The 20,337-nt window shown below is 53.5% G+C and overlaps 1 protein-coding gene across 6 annotated transcripts in view; it reads right to left on the reverse strand.

The window, feature by feature from the left end:
- Positions 1–7: 7 nt before the first annotated feature.
- The window catches only part of Pecam1 (platelet and endothelial cell adhesion molecule 1), a 56,367-nt gene continuing 36,037 nt past the window's right edge, over positions 8–20,337 (reverse strand). For 3 of the 6 annotated variants that reach the window (XM_023713867.1, XM_023713866.1, XM_023713868.1), the window contains 7 exons: positions 18,845–18,872; positions 17,988–18,061; positions 16,589–16,642; positions 15,286–15,351; positions 12,427–12,483; positions 4,676–4,698; positions 8–229 (listed from right to left, as the gene is read on the reverse strand). In XM_023713867.1, coding sequence (XP_023569635.1) covers positions 200–229; positions 4,676–4,698; positions 12,427–12,483; positions 15,286–15,351; positions 16,589–16,642; positions 17,988–18,061; positions 18,845–18,872 — 332 coding nt within the window. In that variant the 3' untranslated portion in view covers positions 8–199. The remainder of the gene's footprint in view (positions 230–4,675; positions 4,699–12,426; positions 12,484–15,285; positions 15,352–16,588; positions 16,643–17,987; positions 18,062–18,844; positions 18,873–20,337) is intronic. The other 3 variants (XM_023713869.1, XM_023713871.1, XM_023713870.1) reach the window with 3 other exon arrangements.

Genomic DNA, 20,337 nt, shown 5'->3' on the forward strand with positions numbered 1-20,337 from the left:
CCCCGGCTCCCTCTGTATCTTTATACCTAACATTAACACAACAGGACAGATTTAAGAACTGGTGCCTTGGACTGAGGAATTTCTAGTTAGATGGGAGCGGAGCAGCTTATTGAGTGGAAAGAGGTCGTGACACATGGGGATCATCTGCTCTCCTTGGTATGTGGACGTCCTGCCGGCACGCGCGCCTGCTTCTGCCGTCCTACGATCCGTCAAGGGAGCCTTCTGTTCTCTGCAAGGACAGAAGACAGAGGCAGCGGTGGTCACAGCCCCAGGACTGAAGACGCCCCAGAAGACAGATACGCAGAAGGCCGGGCGGCACTTCGCAGGAGCTGCAAAGCCCTGCGGGCACCACTGCCCCAGCACCCGCCCACTCCCGCCTCCCTTCTTTCCACTGCCTGCCACCCGCTGCCCGCGCACACACACAATGAACATCCGTCCAGGAAGCGCTGCGTCAGGGCACATGTGCACCAGCCTGCTGGCCTGTGGGTGCTCAGGTACCCGTGCGAAGAGAATGTACCTGTGAATTTTAAGAGACCTGGCTTCGAGCTGCAGCTCCGCCTCTAAGTATCAAGAGTTGCGCTCTCTAGGTCTGCTGGTTTGTTTGTAGCTCAGGCTGGCCTTGAACTCCTGGTGCTCTTCTTACCTCGGCCTCCTCTGTGCTGGGATTGCGGGCGATGCCACCATGCCCAGCAAGATCTAATTCTTACTTATTTTTTGCTTTTCAATTTAAAAAAATGGGGGCCGGAGAGATAGCTCAGTAGAATAAGTGCTTGCCAGGCAAGCACAAGGGCCTGAGTTCAATCCCTGGTTCCGCAAAATAAATAAAATTAAATAAAATTTAAAATGAACTTAAATGATCCAACTTAAATGTTTTAAAATGATACAATGCTTTTTTTTTTCTGGAACCAGGGATTGAACTCAGGCCCTTGCGCTTGCCAGGAAGTGCTTATTCCACTGAGCCACCTCCCTGGCCCCGGTATGATGCATTCTTAAAAGGAATGAAATTCTGATATTTTAAAATAGATGAATCTGGGGAGAATCATGATAAAAGAAGTAAGCCAGGGGGCTGGTGAGATGGCTCGGTGGTCTAGAGCACCTGCTTGGAACAGGCTTGGCAAAGCACAGGGACCGCGGTTCAATCCCCCAGCACCACATGCCAGCCAGCCCCGCCCCCTGGTGGGCTGAGCTGGCCACACACACACACACACACACACACACACACACACACAAATAAATAAATAAATGTTTAAGAAAAAATAAAAAAAAAAAAAAAAAGTAAGCCAGAGATAAAAGCACAGACAGCATGATTCCACCGGCTTGACTGGCAAGAATGGCCAGACTCACAAAGACAGAGGTGAGAGGCTGCGGGTGGGGGACAGGGATGGGCAGCGGCTCCTGACTTAAATGCATAGTGTTTCAGGCTGAGGTCATGAAAGTATGAGGGACATGACCATTTAGGAGGTGGTTAGTGATGACAGCTGCACAGCACCTAATGTCACTTTTTTTGAGACAGGGTCTCTCTATGCAGTTCCGGTTGGCTTTGAGCTCACTTTGTAGCCCAGGCTGGTCTCAAACTGGCAATGATCCTCCTACCTCAGCCTCGCGAGTGTTGGGATTATAGGCGCACGCCACCCGCCCGGCCCGCTTACTCCGTGTGGGACTGTTTAGCTGCTTCACACGATGCTCGGGTCAGCTACCCCCTACCAGAGCCTGCGTCCTTATCTGGCCTGCACCGTTCTCCATGCTAAGCATGCAAGAAGCTGTGCCCAAGAATTTTATACACGAGCGGTTATCAACAGTGCGGCTGTGAGAGAGAAGACTGCGGAGCCCTCAGCAAGTGCAGATGAGATCAGAGCAAGGAGAGGAGCGGGGCCGGGCAGGGAGCGGGCCACAGGACAGTGACCAACAGCGACAGTGCAAACAGCAGAGGGCCTGTGGGCACAAGACAGGCAAGGGCAGCCCAGAGGCCGGGGAACCCGGGGCCGGGCCGGTGGCTTCCTAAGGTGAACCGAGATCGGGTCTCCATTTTGTTCTGGCCCTGCTGGGCCAGTCTTTTGGAACAGGATGCAGGGCTGAGAGCTGCGGCTAGAAGGTCAAGGCTCCGGCTCCCCATCTGCCAGGAGAAACCCAGAGAGCAGGCCAAAGAGCTGTGCTGGCCCGCAGGCCTGGAGGCCCGCCAGCGCTGCAGCTCCCCTCGGGCTGGAGGCCGCGGCGCGCAGCCGCTCCGCATGGCCCAGGACTGACACCTTGCTCTCCTGTTCTGGGCACAACTAGTGCCACACACAGGAAGGGCGTGGCCCGGGGCTCTGAAGTAAAGGTTACCCTGTTCACATCTGACGATGGAGCTTGCTGTGCCTGTCGGGCCAGCGGTCGGCCATCCTAGAGCAGCCGTGGATTGCCCACTTCTGGTCAGAACAGGGTTCAGATCCCCTGAAAGCCACTGCCTCCAACAGCCCCTGGATCCCTAATTCCTACTTGTGGAAAACACTGTGTACGGTCCTTCTGGTGTGCCAGGACTCCGCTAGGCACTCATGCCGTCGCCCGCTCAGAGGACACAGAGGTCCCGAGAGGTAAGCAGCCTGCCCACGGGGCCCGGCTCGCTCACAGCCCCTTCAGCACAAGCGCAGCCTTGAGGTGGCTCTCTGAGTCCCAGGCCGAAGCGTGGCTTGGCGGAATCCCGCTCTTGGGGGAAGCAATAGCCGCGCTCCACACGTGGCAGGGCAGTAACTTCGCCACCACGCCGACATTTGCCAAAGCGTTTGGTGCAAAGAAACACAACAGCTAACAGCCAGCTTTTCCGTAGTTTCTCATCTAACCCTCAACAAAGCCCTAGGAAGCAGCCACTGTCCTCCCCTTCCTCCGCACTTTGTAGATGCAGCTCAGGCCGGGGGAAGACAGGGTCACCCCCGAAGGCCGCAGTCACCGCAGGGCCCAGCGGATGGGTCCTTAGGGAAGCCCAGCTGCCCGAGGCCCAGGACAGAGGTGGCTGAGGGGTTGCAGCTGCTCTTCGCCATTAGAAAGCCAGGTTCTTGCCGAGGTGAAGAGCCTCGCAGGTCTAGATTCCCCCTTCTGGTGCAAGTACAGGGTGTCCTCTCTCGTGTTATCTGTCTGCGGGTCCACAACTCCACGCATAAACAAGGCAAAACGGCAGAGGAAAAGCGAAGTCAGAATGCACCACTGAAGCCAGTCAAACGATACCAAATTAGCAGTTGGCTAAGGGGCTGTCTCATTGTTCAGATATTTCCTCCACCATGTTTTCAGAAGTAACGGCTATGAAACAAGAGGGAATGATTGCCAGGTTTGATTTCAGGAAGGAAATCCCCTCCCATTTCCCTGCTGGGCAATTCAATTAATTTTCTCGATCTACTCCAGCTGATTATTAGGGAAACTATACGTGCTTCTTTTATAAACAAAACCCATTAACTTAAAAACCCAAAATTCCTTTCCCAGTGGCCGAGTGCGCCTCTGCTCCCGCCAAACGGCCCGCGCATGGGCAGGACCAGCCCGAGTGCGCTCTCGGTCGACCCCGGTGGTCCAGCCTCCGCGGAGAGGCAGAGCTCAGTCTGGCCCAGCGCACGCAGCCTCTGCCCAGAAAGACCTTGGAATAAAGGCAAAGTAAATAAGTTGGTCCTGTGGGCCGTTTGGGGTTGGGCAGCGGGAAAGCACATTTTTATCAGCCTCCCACACTGCTGTAGGGCGAAGTTCTCACTCTGGTCTCTCAAAGCAGTGACTGCTGGGACAGCAACACCACTGCCTGGAGGGAGACCTGTGGTGTGGACGGGCCCTGGCCAGGCCTCCAGGGTCCTGGGCTCCTTCCCTGGCTCTGGGTGACTGAGGCAGCTGTTCCACCCGTCTAAGCCTCAGTTTCTTCATCTATAAATTGGGCTCCGCATCTTTCTGCTGAGAACGTCTCTGATTTCAGGAGGCTGGGTGGGAGCTGACTAAAGAAAGATGTTCCTTTCATTCTTCTTTTCTTTAAAGTGATCGCTTTCCTCTATGGAAAAGAACCCAGCAGCTTCCTGCCTGTCAAATGCATAACAAGCTCCTTTCTACCAGAATTCACACTTGGGCAAAAACAAAGGAAGCCAGGGGCCCCAGCCAGTTGCAGAATTAAGAGATTCTTCCCCCAACCACAGAGAAACAGATTCTCCACTTCTTAAGACCTGCAGCTGCCCTGTTAACTCCTGCACTGCTGGGCAGCGCCAGGAAGGCTGAGTGGGAAGGTTAGCTTTAGATAGCCCTGTGCAGTTCCAACTTAGGCTTGTGTCTTTTTTGTTGTTTTTTGAGAAAGGGTTTCACTTTGTAATTCCCTATGTGGTCCAGGCTGGCCTTGAACTCTCGGGGGATCTTCCTGCCTCAGCCTCCCAATGCTGGGACTGCAGGTGTGCACCACTATGCCCAGCCTGGGCCTGTCTTTCTTACTAAAAGAGTGCTGAGTGTCCTGGAATCCTACTCCGCTGAGGGGCGGGATTCCAAGGTCCCCTTCCTGTGTGGGCTGAGATGGAATGATAGAAACAGGGTGGGGAGATCATTCAAAGCCAGAGCTGGTGGAGGTTAGTCGGAGGATCCTGCTTTCAAACAGAGGAGGCCAATGAGGGGACAGGAGGAAAATCAGCGGCAGGCAGGCCCTGGAAGGGTGGGAAAGGTCTCACTATTCCAGGAGCAGTGTACGTACAGAATATCTGTGTTCCCCAGAACCTGCAAGACAAAGAACAGCACCGCGGTGAGCAACGCACGCACCTACCCACGGGGTCGCGGGGGCTCCGGGGCAGGGGCAGGAAAGAGGCAGGGGACAATGACACAGACAGGAATGGCAGGCTGTGTGCCAGCACAGTGCTCAGGCTCCCAGGGGCACTCCAGTTGCATGTGACAGGCATCTAAGCCCTTGGCACAGGGTCCCCTCCCCCAGCACTGGGGACTGAACTTAGCACTTCGCGCTTGCCAGGCAAGCGCTCATTTTACTGAGCTATCTCCCCAGCCCTGATTTTGTCTTTTTGAGACGGGTTTGCTACGCAGCCCAGCCTGGCCTTGAGCTCACTTTGTACCCCAGGCTGATCTCGAACCCCCAGCAATCCTGCCTCAGCCTCCCAGTGCTGGGATTACAGGCGTGCACCACCATGCCCGGCTCCCTCCCACATACTTTAACATTTTAAACAGTTATTAATAGCAAGTGTTAAGAAAAACAATTAAAAATTGCAGGAAAGTAGAAAATAAAACTTCTAGCCCATCATCCATAAGTGTCAATCTATTGACACTTTCCCTCGTCATTTTCTGAGTCGATTTTTTATTGAGGAAGCCGTTATATGGTAGATGATATTTTGTGGGGGTGTATTTTATATCCTTTCTTTTTCTTTTTTCCTAGAAACCAGGTCTCACTATGCAGTTCAGGTTGACCTTGAACTCACTTTATAGCCCAGTCTGGTCTCTAACTTGAAATGATTCTCTTGCCTCAGCTTCAGCCTTTTTTTTTTTTTTTTTTTTTTTTTTTTGTGGAACCGGGGATTGAACTCACACCAGGGAAGTGCTTATTCCACTGAGCCATCTCCCATGCCTCAGCTTCATAAGTGCTGGGATTACAGGTATGTGCCACCACATTCTGCTAAAAGTTAGAATCTTCTTTTTGGCCAGCTCAGCCCACCCTGAGGGCAGGGCTGACGCAGCGCGTGGTGCTGGGATCGAACCGTGGTCCCCTGCACCTGCCTAAGCAGGCTCTTTAGATTGCTGAGCTATCTTGATGGCCCTAAAAGTTAGATTCTTAAACTGGGCATGATCGCACATTGTAATCTCAAAGTTGGGGGCTAAAGCAGAAGGATTGCAAATTCAAGCTCAGCCTATCTCAAAAATGTAAAAAAGGGGGAAAGCGCTGGAGAAAAAAAGCTTTTTCTAGGATTTTTGCTATTTTAAATAATGCTAACATCCTCTTTAGGAACAAAGCTATTTCTGTATTTCCTACTATCTTGTCTGCCCATTCACAGGCATGGGATGAACTGAGCAAGAGCTACTACGAGCAGGCCCGAGGCTCTTGGCCTAAGAGGCCAAACCTCCCCTGCCCAGCACTGTACTGCCCTTGGGCGGTGGAGGTGACCCTGTGGCACGGGTGCCGTGGTGGACTGTTATCACTGAAAGCTCTGAACGGCTGGCCATCTCTGTTCCACGGCACCTCCTTCCAACTGTCTTCTGACCAGGGCGCCCCGCCCAACACCTCTGCAAATGGCCAGGAGAGGAGAGCTCAGGTAAGCAAAGCCCACGGGACAGGAAATGGCAGGGGGCGAGGGGTCACTGCCGGCTTGGTCAGAGGTGAGACAGTGGGACGGCTGGCCCCACGGGCAGGACCAGGCCCTGAGCCTACAGCGCCTGATTCTCCCAGCAGCCACAATGGATGTGGCCACGGAGATGCAGCAGCCACGGAGAGTCACTGCTGCCTGGGGAGGCCCCAGCGCAGGCGTGGCGGCCACAGCCACTCCTGACGTGCTCAGCTGCCCTGGAGAGCAGCAGTCCACGCAGCCTAGCCTACACCCAGTTCTGTCTGGACCTGGGGCCCTCCCAGGGCCATCACTCACAGCGGGAGTCGGCGTTTCCAGCTCTCTAGTTCTAAGCTGTCCTGCGTCCACAGTCACTTCCTTCTAAGCCCCGTCTGATCATAGCCTGTGTGCTCCCAAGGGAGCAGGACCAGGCGACCCAGGACCCTGGCCATAGCCGCACAGCATGGGCCAGCTAATGACCCGCCCAGCCCTAGGGTGGTGGCGGAGGCCTCCACACTGTGAGGCTGGGGGAGCCGAAGGGCCTGGGACGGGGCTCGCCCCCTGCCCGTGCGCTCTGGAGCCCGGCCCAAGGGGGAGCAGCCTCAAGGCTGTGTGGCCTAGACCAATTTGAGCACAAAATGCTAAAATTTCAGTATACTGGTAGATACCACAGATGGAAATCCAGGTCTCTGCTTGGTTGTAGTCTTTCTCTCTGCCTGGTGCAGGAGCCCGCAGCCTCATGTTGGCCACCCAGGCACGATGGTACACGCCTTTAATTCTAGCTACCTGGGAGGACGAGACAGGAGCATCGCAAAGTGCAGGCCAACCCGGGCAACTTGGGGAGAGCGGCGGCGGGCTGAGGGCTCAGCCCACTGGGGCCCACAGGAAGGGTGGGGCTGCGTCTCCAGGCTGCTCTGTCAGATGGGACTTGGCCTCGAGGCCTTCTTTTCTTGATCATCGCTTCCTGTTGTGACTGTTCTCAGCGCAGCCACTTGGTAGACAGGGTGGAAGGGAAGGCAGTAGGGACCCGGGCTTCTGCCCTGGGAGCTCTGAATTCCAAGCAGGAGCGGAAGGCTGAGTGAGCTGAATCTCAGAGGGCAGAGGCCCCGCCTGACTCAGTGGGTGGGACATGGGGACTCGCATCAGGGTGAGGAGTGTGGGCAGGAAGTACCCCGAACGCCTGCCAAGGTGGGGACAAGGAACAAATCAGCTGGCATCTGGAGGAGAAATCTCCTATGGGACAGTCCCAGAAGCTGAGGACCCTGAGCCAGCGTCTTACCATTTTGGCCCTAAGGACCTTGGGGCTGGACATGAGTTAGTGAGGCGGGGCTGCCCTCCGTGCTATGAGATTCCTCAGCGGAATCCGTTCCTTCCACTCACCAGATGCCATTGCTTTGCCCTCCCCAGCCAAGAGGTGACAGACACAAGTGTTTCCAGGGTTGCGGGGAAACTCTGTGCTAGTGTGCCTGCCTGGCAGCGCAAGGCCTGGGATTTGTCCCCAGTGTCACTAAATAAGTAAATGTACGATCGATCTGGAGGCAATGCCTGCCTTGGCCGGCCCCCGAAGGGAGCTAGCTCTCCCTGAAGGGCAGCCCTCTGCTCAGGCCTGCCCAGCTGCAGCGGGGGGCTCTCTCCCTTGGGTGTCTTTCTCATGCCCGGCGCCTAGCTCTTTTTTTTTTTTTTTAAATGGAGAATAATTCTGAAATCTTTATTGAATCACTGTCATGCCCTCCTTATGATACTTAATGACTGTCAGTCAGAAAATAGCAACAGCTCGCTATAATCTAATATGCCATCTTTAAGCAGGAATCAAGAGTCACACATTCTTTTTTATTTTCCGGCGCCTAGTTCTGAGCACTGCCCCGTCCTCCCTCCTGAACAGGCAGGGCCCTGCTGCCGCAGCTGCAGCCATAAGGTGGAAGAGCTGGAAGGGGAAAGGCTGCAGTGTCCTTTCCCGAGGCTTAGAGGGAACTGCAGGGGGGAAGATGTCAGCCTAGCTGTGCATCCACGCACGGAGGGTTAGAGAATGCTGGCATGATCAGAGAGGACACAGGCCTGAATCAGGAGACTCCTGGCTCGTTTTACCAGTGTCACCTGCCTACCACCGCCCTTCCCTGCCTGAGGGCCGCTGGATGTCCCCTCTGCCCCAAGTCCAGCTGAGCAAGACGCATCAGATCAGGACCTGCTGAGAAAACCAGTGTCGGAGAACAAGGGGAGTGCCGGGAGCCAGGTCACGTGACCCAGCAGGGGCAGAGCTGCGGCCAGAGCTCGGGCAGCAGGGCCCTTCGGGAGTGCTCCATGAGGGTAACAGTGCAGAGAGCCATCCAGGCTGGGTTCCGGCTCACAGGAATGCACCAGAAACAGTAAGCTGGCCCTGGGTCCTGACTGAACCGCGATCTCAGGGAAAACGTGAGCATGTACGTAGTATCTATGGTGATTCTAGGAAGAAGCTGGGGTAGGTTACGAATTAGAATTAGCTCCAAGGGTACCCAGGAGGTAACTTTTTTTTGGTCTTTTTGAGAGGAGGTCTCATTATGCAGTTCAGGCTGGCTTTGAGCTCAATTTGTAGACCAGGCTGGCCTCAAACTCACGGAGATCCTCCTGCCTCAGCCTCCTGAATGCTGGGATGACAGGTGTGCGCCACCACACCTGACCCCAGAGTGACCCTTAAGAAGTGACTGATTTCAGCCCGGTATGGTGGTGCATGTCTGTGATGCTAGCTATCTGGGAGGATGAGGCAGGTGGATTGCAAACTGAAGCTAACCTGGGCAACTGGGCAAGACCCTGTCTCAAAATTTGAAAAGGCTACAGAGGCAGCTCAGTGCTTCCTGGGTTCAATTTCCAGTACTGGGAAAAAATAAAAAGTGACTCACACAAACAGGTCTGGAGCGACCGAGGTGAAGTCCTAAGATGCCACCGTCAGGCGCCAGCACTTTGAGCCTCTGACTGCTGTGACTGGAAGGGAACTTAAGGTCACTGGCTGGACAGATAGAAAGCTGAGCCTGGCCAGATTCACAAGGACAGCAGGTAGAATGGTGGCTGCTGGACCTGGGAAGGAGCTGTTGTTCATGGGTGTGGAGGTCCTGGCTGGAGGGGGTGGGGACAGCTGCCAGCCCTAAGGACAGACTCGCACCCTAAGCTGTGCCCTTCTCACTGGCTGCAGTGGAGCTATGCATATTTTACAACTGAAAACAAACAAACAAAAAAAGCAAAAGCCAAAGAGCTAACCGTGGGGCCCACAGCCAAAGCCGCAAAGACTGGGCACCTCTCCCAGTCCGTGAGCTCACCCGGCTTTCAAGCCTTTTTGGCCGTGCCCAGAAGTCTCTCCAGGGCCCTGCCCTGGGCTGCTCCTCGGACAAATGCCTGCCCTGGCCCTTTTGCTTATCAAGGGGCGGGCTTTCCTCTGAATCACTCCAGGGTAGGGGGCTCAACAGCCAAAACTGCCCACTAGGCCACTTCCCAAAATAGCCGGCAGTGTAGTGCGGCTGGGTGCAAGGTGAAGGGGAGGCAGAGTAGGACACAGGAGCTAGGGCCCTGCTCTACACTCAGGCAGCCGACGAGTCTGCAAGCCCCTGCCTCCATGGGGCTCTCGTTTTATTGGGGGTGACCCCCACCACACACACTGCTTCTGGATCTCCCTATCTACCAATCCTGAGCAATCACTCCAGGATTTCCAGGGACTCAGAAAGGCCCTGGTCCTCCTAGCAAGGAGCGGAACCTGTGCGGCACGGTCAGGAGAGGGCACGGAGCAGCTGCAGAGTGGTTCTCAGAGTGCGTGCGTTCCCCAGGCTGCCAGCAGCACCAGCAGCACCTGGGCGCTTCCTAGAGGTGCCAATTATCTGACCTGTGAAGCCAGAACGTTTTTCAGGCATGGGCACCGTATAGGTTATGTTTCAACAATTCGAGAATCACTGATCTGTATCTAGCCCACCCCTCGGAGCTCACAGAGAAGGTGTCTGGGGCCTCAGCGTATCCATGTCTCGCCTGATGCTATAACTCTGAACTTCTGAAGTAGATAGAGCTGGACTCTAGGCAAGTTAAGGACTGCAGAGAAGCTAAGCCATGAAAGAGGGGCAGCGCAGAGGTGTGGGGCCTCTTTGCTTGGGCAGCAGAGGGGACCTGGGCAGGCGTGAAGCCACCACCCTGGACCAACCTCCCTAGCTGAAGTCCCTGCTGTCGCTAGCTGTACGGTGAGGACACAGTATTGAACCTCCGGGCCCTTTCCTCATGGACAGGACAATCAAGTCCCCACCACCCACAGGTGACCCTGAGGGCTAAGTAAGGGCTCTAAGGTCACACACAGGGAGTGCTGAGCAAGCTGCAGCTACCACACCGCCAACAGAGGAAGGAACTAAACCGAGAGAGACTTAGATAACAGAGAGGAAAATTAACAGCCAACAAAAGTGATACTCAGCCCATACAAATGGAGGGGTACTCAGTGCAAGAGCTACTGGAGAATTTAGGGTGATGACAAACGTGGGGGTGCTCCTGAGGAGGTCTGAGAAAGGATGCCTAGAAGGCTGCAGCGGGGCTCAAGTAAGGGATGCTAAACATGGGTGGGAAGAGCCCCGGGGAGGTGGGTGATCCAGGGCCAAAGGCCTTGGCTCCTTCGAGAACCATCTCGCTTCTCCCAGGCAGAGAGGGACCTGGCTTGCAGCGAGGCGTAAGGAAAGGGGACTGGTTATACAAATCAGGCAGCTGCAGGTCCCAAAGATGGGGCTTTCTCCACCCTCAGCCCTGGGCAGGCTACAGAGCTGCTGGGTTCTCTACGGAGCCGGAGACGGGGCTGCAAAGGAACTGGAGCCCTAAGTGTCTTCTGCGGCCTGGGCTGGGCGGGGAGGGCAGCCTCGTTTGGGATCTGAAGACCATTCTAGTCTAGTCCTGAGCAAGGCCCTGTCTGCTAGGGTCCACATTCCTCCTGTGTTTTTCAGCTAAAACTGAATGCTCATCATCTGTGCGGGTTAGTATACTAGCTGCTTGGGATAAGTAGTAACATCTCCTGTGATTTTTTTTTTTCCAGAGAGGGTCTCACTATGTAGTTCAGGCTGGCCTGGGACACAGACTGGCTTCAAAAGCCGTGATCTGCTCAGCTTCCCAGGTGCTGAGATCTGATCTCAATTTCTCCTCCAATCCCATCTCCATGAAATAGCTGTAGACACTGAGTTCCCAAGGTCAAAGTCACACTGCTGGTGGCAGCACAGGACAGGCTCAGAACTTCCAGCAAAGCGACGGCTCTTTGCCGAGGTTGTAAGGGGGTGGCTGCCAGCTGCCGAGATCTTTGTAACCTCCTACTCTACCAGCTCCCGTCCCAAACCCAAGGAGGCCATAAAGCCCTGTGGCCAGGTGTGTGGAGTCGGTTCTTGGGAGGGCCGGTTCCTGGGGGTTCGACTGCTGTGTGGCCTTGGGAAGTGTCTTAATCTTTTCTGCCTGATACCCTTGCCTTTACCTTTCTGTCCACTGACAGACAGCCCTCTCATTCCAGAGCTACACTTTGGGCCCTGCTTGTTTTGCTGCCTGCTGCCCGCCACAGACTGTTCCTGCTCTGTGATGCCCCTCTGCCCTGCCACCCTGCCCTGGAGCCAGCCAACTATGGCCTGAACCTCTACTAACCAGGAGCTACATAAACCTTTCCTGCCTTAAGAAAGTATATTTTGCTAGTTCTGAGTATACTGGGAATGCAAAACAAGTACTTGAACTAAAATTTCTTCATGACCCAAAACATACTTTCTTCATTGACCTCACCGTGTGAGGTCAATGAGTTCTGGTTCCAGATTCCACGCATCTGGGCTGGGCTGGGCTGGAGGCTGCTGCAGCTGCTGGCTCACAGCCAGCGCTCAGAGCAGCCGCTTTTGCACACGTCCCCCCGCCGAGCTAGTAACGCCGAGCTCCTCACATCACAAGCCCACTGCACAGAGCGCGAGCTTCTCAGAACTACTACTTCCTTGGCGTGCTTATGCTTTTTGGGCTGTTGACTTATTTTCAGAATTTAAAAGTAGCCTAGGTTACTTTCATTTCACTAGGCTCAAATATGAAACATATACAAAAAATGTAAGCGGGGTTTCCCAGGTTGTGGGCACCCTTCAGCGAGGAGCAGTGGATGACAGGAGCCGAAGAGAGGCTGCAGAAACCAGAGGAAGCAGGAGATTTGTCAACCCCTTGCCAGCCCAAAGCCCAGCGCACTTACGAGGCTCGGCCTTCCGGATCTCACTGTACACCGTGTCTGTGCCCCTCGTGCCTAGAACTGGAAAGGGACCGGGCACAAGTTAGCAGCTGTCTCTGGGCTCCGGCCTGCACGTGGCTGTGTCTACCACCCACCCATAGTGCTCATGTCCAGAAGCACCAAGGCCTTGTCACCCCAGGCTCCCAAGATCCCCAACCAACCAGCGTCACTAAGACTGGGGACAGATCAGCGGGCTGCGGTGAGACAGCGCTGCCTGCAGAGTGCAACCCTGACCGGAGGCCTAAGTCCCTGTGCTCAACACAGGCCTGAAGCTCCCCCACCAAGAGCCCGCGCCCACTTTCTCTGACACAGGGACCTGTGCCAGCTGCTTTCTGGGTTAAGGCCTCTCAGTGTCCCAGTCGAGACCCCAAAATCTAGACCTGGACCCCCAGACCTGGTTTGGGGCCTGGCAGCACAGTGCTGCTCCTTGGCTGGGAGTGGGGTGAGAACGGGCGCCGTGCTAGTCGAGACTAGGGCGCGCTGCCCATCACGGGGCTTGAACCTCCACAGCCTTGTCCCCACCCATGGGGGCAAGGGCCCAACTCCAGAGGCTCACGCTGCCCTCCCTGCTGTCACCTAGCTCCAAGGAGAGGCACTGGTGGCAAGCGGATGGCCCTCGTGCCTCCGTGGGCTGTTACATGAAAGCCCTAGACAGTGTGCCTCAGGGTGTCAGAGGCTCTCCTCCAAGGCCTGCTTCTTTTCCTTCTTCCGCTGACTTAAGCCCACAGCCTCCCAGGCATCTGCACAGCAGCCCACGTGGGAGAACGGGGCGGGGGGTAGTGCCAGAGCCCGGGACAGTGGGACGCTCCTGTGTGCCCAGACAGGAGCCCCGCAGGGACGGTCTCCCTTGTCCTCAGCTTTACCACTGCTGCAGCACCCAGCAGAAGGGAGGGTCAGAATGAGGACCGCGGGCTTCCCGCCGACACGGGGTCTGTGCGCCATCCTGTTGTTCTGTCCCTTCTGACCTGGCATTGCATTATCATCGGGTGCTGTGATCTGCCGCTGCCACAGGTCTAGACCCACCCAGGAGTGCACCTCAGCCTTACCCTAGCCTCCCGCCCGGTGCTCACATTTCAGTTCTCCGCTTCCATTCTTGACCCCTTCGGTGCATTTCTATGCTGGCCTTGAGGGTGAGTTTTGAGGAAGGAAATCCGAACCTGCCACATCCTTGCCTATCGCCATCTGAACTCCGCCTAATCCATTTAAAATAGGATGCAAAGAGCACCTTAGAGACCCTGTGTGCTCCGGCCTCAGCACGCCCCCGCTGAATCTACCCCCTTCCTGTCTCTGCATGCACAGGCCTACCTCCCAGGAGTAACTTTAGATCGAACACAAGGCCTCTGCACCGAGCTACATCCCAGCCATCTTTAAATTCAGAGATAGGCTTCCCAGGCTGGGCTTGAACTTGTGATCCTCCTGCCTCAGCCTCCCAGAACGCGAGGATTACAGAAGTGTGCCAGTGCTCTAGGCCATCCTTTCAGATGGCCTCGCACTGCCCTTCCCATTTCCCAGCCCTCCCTCTTGGTGGGGCCCCAGTTTAAATGCCAGCTCTCTCCCTGAAATACCCAGAAAGGCCAGAGAAGGTCCCCTTTCATGTTTTCTCACGCACCCCATTCTGCTCCTTCACGGCACGAGCGCCCCCCGGGATCTCCTGTAGGCTCTGCTCCCCAGGCAGGGGTCGTCTGTGCCTGTTTCTGGCATGGCAGCTGGTCCTTGTATGTTATCTCACAAGCAAGCAAAGGGCTTCACCCCTGCCGTGCCCCCAACCCTTTCAGGCACAAGGGGGACATGGAAGCAGAACACCCCTACATAGCTGAGCGGTTTGGGCTGTACCCCACTGCGGGCTATGCTGATTTGACACCCTGAGGAAGGGGTGCAGCACACAGCCCAGGGCTAATCAGGGCTGGAAAGTTCTGCCCACGCAGCTGCTATCGGAGCCCAGAGTCACGCTGTGCAGGAGGAGGAAGGGCTCCGAATCCCTCCAGACCATGGAGCAGGCGGTGGCTCTGGCTGGTGGCGGGCAGGCTGCTTGGCTGAAAACCCAGCCCAACCTGGTCCTCAGTGGGAAAGGAGAGGGTTGGCTCCACCCTTCAGAAACGTTCCAGCGGGGCTGGCAGGCTGGGGCGGCTGCTCCCTTTGAGCATACTGGAGCCTCTGCAGAACAGAGACCGAGGAACCAGGACAGAGGAGCCAGGAGCGGTGCGTCCTTTCCTGGTGCCCAGAGCAGCCAGAGGGACGCCCCAGGGCCTGTGTGGAGCGGCCACTGCACTAGTCCCCAGCTCCTGACCAGAGTTCAGGACCGCCAGCCACACACAGGGCCTAAGCCCAGTCCCACTGCTCAGACTAAGCGCGTGGGGGCTTTCTGACTCTTTACCCCAGCTCCCCTCTCCAGAGCACAGTCCTGTGTACCTTCCAACATGCCCTGGACACAGGGCAGGCTCCACACGCAGCAGCCGGGGACAGACTGTCTCTAGGGCAGCAGCTAGGTGTGGTGGGGTATAACCCAGCAATCCCAGAACTCTGGGAGGCTGAGACAGGAACACTGCAAGATGGAGGCCAACACAGGCAACTTAGCAAGCCCATGTCTCAAAACTAATAAAAAATTTAAATAGGCTTGAGATGTAGCTCCGTCCCTCCTGCCTGGCACCAGCGAATGCTAGGTACACACGTCTAAACTGTGCCACAATTAACGCGTACTAGAATGTCACAGCCGCCGCCTTAGGTACCCCAGGAGATCTGGTGACCTTCCGAGATGGTTCTCTCACACACCGAGCCCTGGCTGGGAGTGAAGCATGGGCTCTGCTACTATGGGACGGCACTTACCCTGGTGGGGCTCTGCCGGGGACACTTCCACCTCTGTGTACTCCACATCTGAGTTCACTGGGTCTGCTTAAAGGAACCACAGCATCGGGTGTTTAGACAGCGCCTCCCTTGGGGCGTCAGGCCACATTAGCTACGTCCATCCCAGCTGCCCTGCTCCTCCGGCAGGTGGATCTTGCTGCCTCGGTCCCGTTCTCCACAGCGGGAGGATTTCTAACAGTCAGTTGAGATCAGCCACTCGAATCCCACTCAGAGTCGCTCAGAATGGCAGAAGCTCTCCATGCCGGGATGCCTTTACTGACATCCTCGGGACACCAGAAGCAATCTTGGGAAGTGGGGAGCCAGGGCAGGAGCCCCAGCCAAGGATGCACTGATAGCATGAGGCGTACAAGGCAAAGAATCGTAAGCGCCACTGCTCAGGGCGCTTAGGTGAAATCCAGGGAACTGGCGTGTCTTCAATTCAGAATAACGTTATGCAGAATAATCAGGGGCACCTTCCAGCAGCTACACCAACTACCTACAGTCATGTTTTCCAGAAATAGGGCTTTCTACTCCTTTCATGTGTCTAACAGTTTCAGCTCCTATGACAGCAGCCCAGAGTAGAACAGAACTTCAAAATGATTTAGTCTAACCCCTCTGAGTGTTAGGCAGGAGAAAGCTACCTCTTAAAAAATCTCCAACTCAGCTCTACCCAAGAGAACAGACATCCTCTTCCCTTACTCAGGAGCCAGAGTGGAGTTCAGACCCTGCTCTTAGGTAAGACCTGTGACATGGCTTGTATCTGGATGTCCCCCAGAGCCCCCTACGCTCCCAGCTAGGGCTTCGGGGTGTGACTAGGTCACGGATTTGGCTGCTGCTTGGTTTAGCATGGTTCTGAGTATGGGTGGCATCAACCAATAGTGTGGGAGCCCGGATGGAATAAAGGAAAAGAAGGAAGGCCGTGTTTCCTCCCTGCTGCGGACTGTTCTCCGCCAGGCCCCCTGCCAGGCTGCCCTGCCGTGCAGCCAGTCAACTGTGGACCCAGACCTCTACAGAGTGTGTGCTAAAAATAAATCTTTCAGCCTCTGGGCTGTTGGGTATTTTGTCTCAGCAATGAGAAAGTAAAACAACCCAGGTCTTTTCTGCTTGGATTTAGGTAGTGTTTCCATTAAGGACACTAGATAGCTTCTTTGGGAAAAACACCATGCTATGCGTTCTATACAGGAGTTAGTTACAGGGCCATTTAAAGGCTGGGAAGTTATCCTGCTGCCCCAAAGTTTTAGTTTTCTTTTTTAATTCAAAAGTTTCTAATAAAACAAGTAATTACCTTTACTTTCATTTGGTTGCTTCATTGCATGGTTTCCAACTTCATCATTGTAACCTAGTTGAAAAATAACAATAAATTTGGATGAGTGACTCTGGAAATTCTAGTTTTCTTTTTCTTTTTCTTTTCTTTTTTTTTTTTGCGGAACCGGGGATTGAACTCAGATCCTTGCGTTTGCCAGTCAAGCGCTTATCCTACTGAGCCATCTCCCCGGCCCCTGAAATTCTAGTTTTCTGTGACTAAAAATTCAACCAGACATGATGGCGTACACCTGCACTCTTAGCACTCTGGGAGGCTGAGGCAGAAGGAACATATGTTTGAGCCCAGCCTGGATGCTTAGTGAGATCCTGTATCAAAGTAAAAAATAAAAAGAGCTGGGGATGGAGCTTGGTGTGAAGACTGGGCCCAATCTCCAGTACCACAAACAAGCAAACAATGAACAGAAAACAAAACAAAAAGCTACTTTTCCGAGATAACTACCACAGAACACGGGCATATTGGTCATGTACCTTCTGATAGAGAAAAAACTCCAAATGCGGTCTGGGGCAGAATTCTGCAAGCTACAATGATAGCCCCTTCTGGGAAGTAACGAGCAAGCTCCAGTGGAAGTGCTCCGGTGCTAGAGCAAACTCCTGACAGTCAGATCAAGAGGCTGGGCGTGGCGTGCAGACCTACGGTCCCAGCACTCAGCAGGCTGAGGCAGGATCGCCATGCGAGCTGCAGGGCAGCCTGGGCTACAGAAGCGAGCTCAAGGCCAGCCTGCACTACATAGGGAGTCCATATCGCAAAAAGACAACAGGAAAACGAGAACTGCTGGGCCTGGCCGCGCCCTCAGAGGACCTGCAGGCTGGGGCTAAGCTCCATAACAGGTAGCCCCTCACGGGACTTTTTTTTTTTTTTTTTTAATGCTTCCACTAAAAGCAAAATCTTTACCCCAGCTTCCCTCTGTAGAAGGCAAGCAGCAGCACGCTAATAGTACTCCCCTCTGACAAGATGCTTTGCCATTTAATTTGCTGTCTGGACTCTGCCTTGACAACGTACAATGAATCTTTGGGCGATACTCTGTTTTTGTAGGTATTGAGGTATTAAGATTAAAAGTCTCCAATTTTGATTTCACAGGACATTTAGAGGGTGGTGAACAAGGAATAAAATGTTCTGCCTTCCTTCCTTTCTTTCTTTCTTTCTTTTTTTTTTTTTTTTTTGGTGGAACCGGGGATTGAACTGAGCCATCCCCGGCCCCTTGCTCTACCTTTCAAGCGCTTTGTTCTGGTGCTTGCATTTGTTAGGTCACCAGTAGTGGGCGACAAGAGCTCTCTCAGCTTGGGGGGGGGGGTCCCTTCTAGTTTTAGCCCCGCCCACTGCCAGGTAAACTCTTAGCAACTGAGGGAAACTGGGACTTCACCGTAATGACTGTTGGCTTCGCTGCTAGGCTCTGCCACCTTCTCGTTGTTGGATTTCAGAAGTGGGACTGCCGGCCTTAAAAGTTTTAAAAGGAAATATTAAGCATTTTTTCACTCAAACCCCAAACCAACAAAATCACTAAAGGAAAATCACAAGACAACAGGAAGAACTTTCCAGAGGGAAAAGGCTGTGCTTGCATTTGGGAAACTGACATGGTTTTCAGCTCTAAGATTATGTGACCAAACTTGCTGCCGCCACAGTAAGTGTCAGGGTCACAGAGGCCATGAATGCAGGGCCGGGGTCCTTCACTAACCACTGTCAGCTCCTCAAGTCCTCACCCCTGCTGCAGCTTCTCTCTCCACAACACAGCAATCATTTAAGTTTAAAAGGTCAATTCTATTTTACCAGTAAGTTAAATTGTCATTTTCCCTCTACTTCCATTATAATTTCATAAAGAAAAGAGGATTTCACAAATATTTGCCAGGCCAGGCGTGGTGGCGCATGCCGGTAATATCAGCACTCAGGAGGCTGAGGCAGGAGGAACGCTGCAAGGTTGAGCCCAGCCTGGGCTACGTGAGCTCAATTTCAGTCCGGGCTGTATAGTGAGATCCTGTCTCAAAAAGGCAAATAAATATTTGCCTAGAAAGGCCAGGATCTCAGCATAAAAGCCATTTCCTCCCATGAAAGCATAGTTGGCAATCACCCACTAAGACTCACACACGCACGCACGCACCACACCCAAGGCTCCCATTTATCTCAATTTGCCAAGACTCAGAACCACCCACTGACCAGCCTCTCCCCACAGCTCAGTCAGCTGTGCCCACAAAGCAGCTACCCTCTCCTAACAAGGACACTGACCTGGACATTTCCACAGGCATCTGCTTGGCTTTAAAAAGAAGAAAAACTGAGATCAGTATAAAGTATCCATGTGCATACCACAGGAAGCCATTTCAACCACATTTGATATTTTCTGAAGAATGTGTTCCCATAAAAAAGGGACAAAAGGGCTGGGCATGTGGCTCCATGGTAGAACTCTTTCCTTGGGTGTACAAAGCCTGGGTTCAGTCTGAAGCATGGGCAAGAGAGAGAGAGAGAGAGAGAGAGAGAGAGAGAAAGAGAGAGAGAGAGACACACACACACACACACACACAGACACAGAGTCAGAAAGATGGAGGAAGGGGGAGAGAGAGAAAGAAGAAAGCTATAATCATTCATGCTTAAAAAAGATGTAGGGGATGGTGGTTCTCAATGAGTTAATTTATCCTAGCAAAAGAAACTACAGTTTAGTCTTTAATCTACCTTAGAGATAAGAGATACTAAGACAGAGTCAACTCTACACACCCTGATGTGATGCCTCACTCCTTCACCCCTACCCCACCCTTGCTAAAATGTTGTAACCATAAAAGAGAAGAGGGGCCAGGGAGATGGCTCAGTAGAATAAGTGCTTCCCTGACAAGTGCAAGGGCCTGAGTTCAATCCCTGGTTCCGGAAAAAAAAAAAAAAAAGAAAAAGAGAAGAGGAAAACAGAATTATTTACAAACAGAAAGAAGCCCACAACTTTTTTTAAAAAAAGCATTTACTACAGGGTCTCATACACAGCCCGTGCCCTGGGGGTGGGGCTGGCACAGCACGCCAGGGATCGAACCTGGTCACTGCGTCTACCTAAGCAGCTTCCTTAATGCAATGAGCTATCTGGTCAACCCTGGCCTATGACTTCTTGAGTCAGCACTGAAGGCACTCCATCATGGTTGCCATGGAAACCAAGAAAGTATTTAAGCAGAGACAAAGAACAAGGCCGGATCTGTTTCTGATCTGGAAGGATCCGGGAAGCGTGTCCAGACACTGGCTGGACATTTAAGATCTGTAACCCGGGAAGGGGCTGGCGGCTAGCCTTATTAATACAGTTCTGCTTTTTTCCCCAGTCTTTTGTCTGACATGGAAATAATCTCGACATTACAAAGAAAGTCAGAAAAGATGGAGAAAAAAGATAAAAAGAGAAATGGAAAGGAGAGAGAGAGAGAGAGAGAGAGAGAGAGAGAGAGACAGACAGACAGACAGACAGACACAGACACAGACACATACACACACACACACAGTCAGTCAGTCAGTCATAAGAGGGAAAGGAAACAAGAGGTGCACCCTTGAGCCGAGCCTAGTGGCAATCCCAGTTACGTGGGAGGCTGAAGCAGGAGATCAGGAGCTTAAAACTAACCTGGATGAATAGAATGATTTTTTCTAATGGTGTTTGTAAGTAGGATCACAAGTCCGCATCTTGTACAGCAATTAACCACTAAGAAGAATATATGCAGTGTATTATTTGTTGAAACTGTACTTTCGATTTGATTTGAAAC

The sequence above is a fragment of the Octodon degus genome, unplaced genomic scaffold (genome assembly GCF_000260255.1).
Source record: "Octodon degus isolate 3935 unplaced genomic scaffold, OctDeg1.0 scaffold00033, whole genome shotgun sequence".
Taxonomy (NCBI): Eukaryota; Metazoa; Chordata; class Mammalia; order Rodentia; family Octodontidae; genus Octodon; species Octodon degus.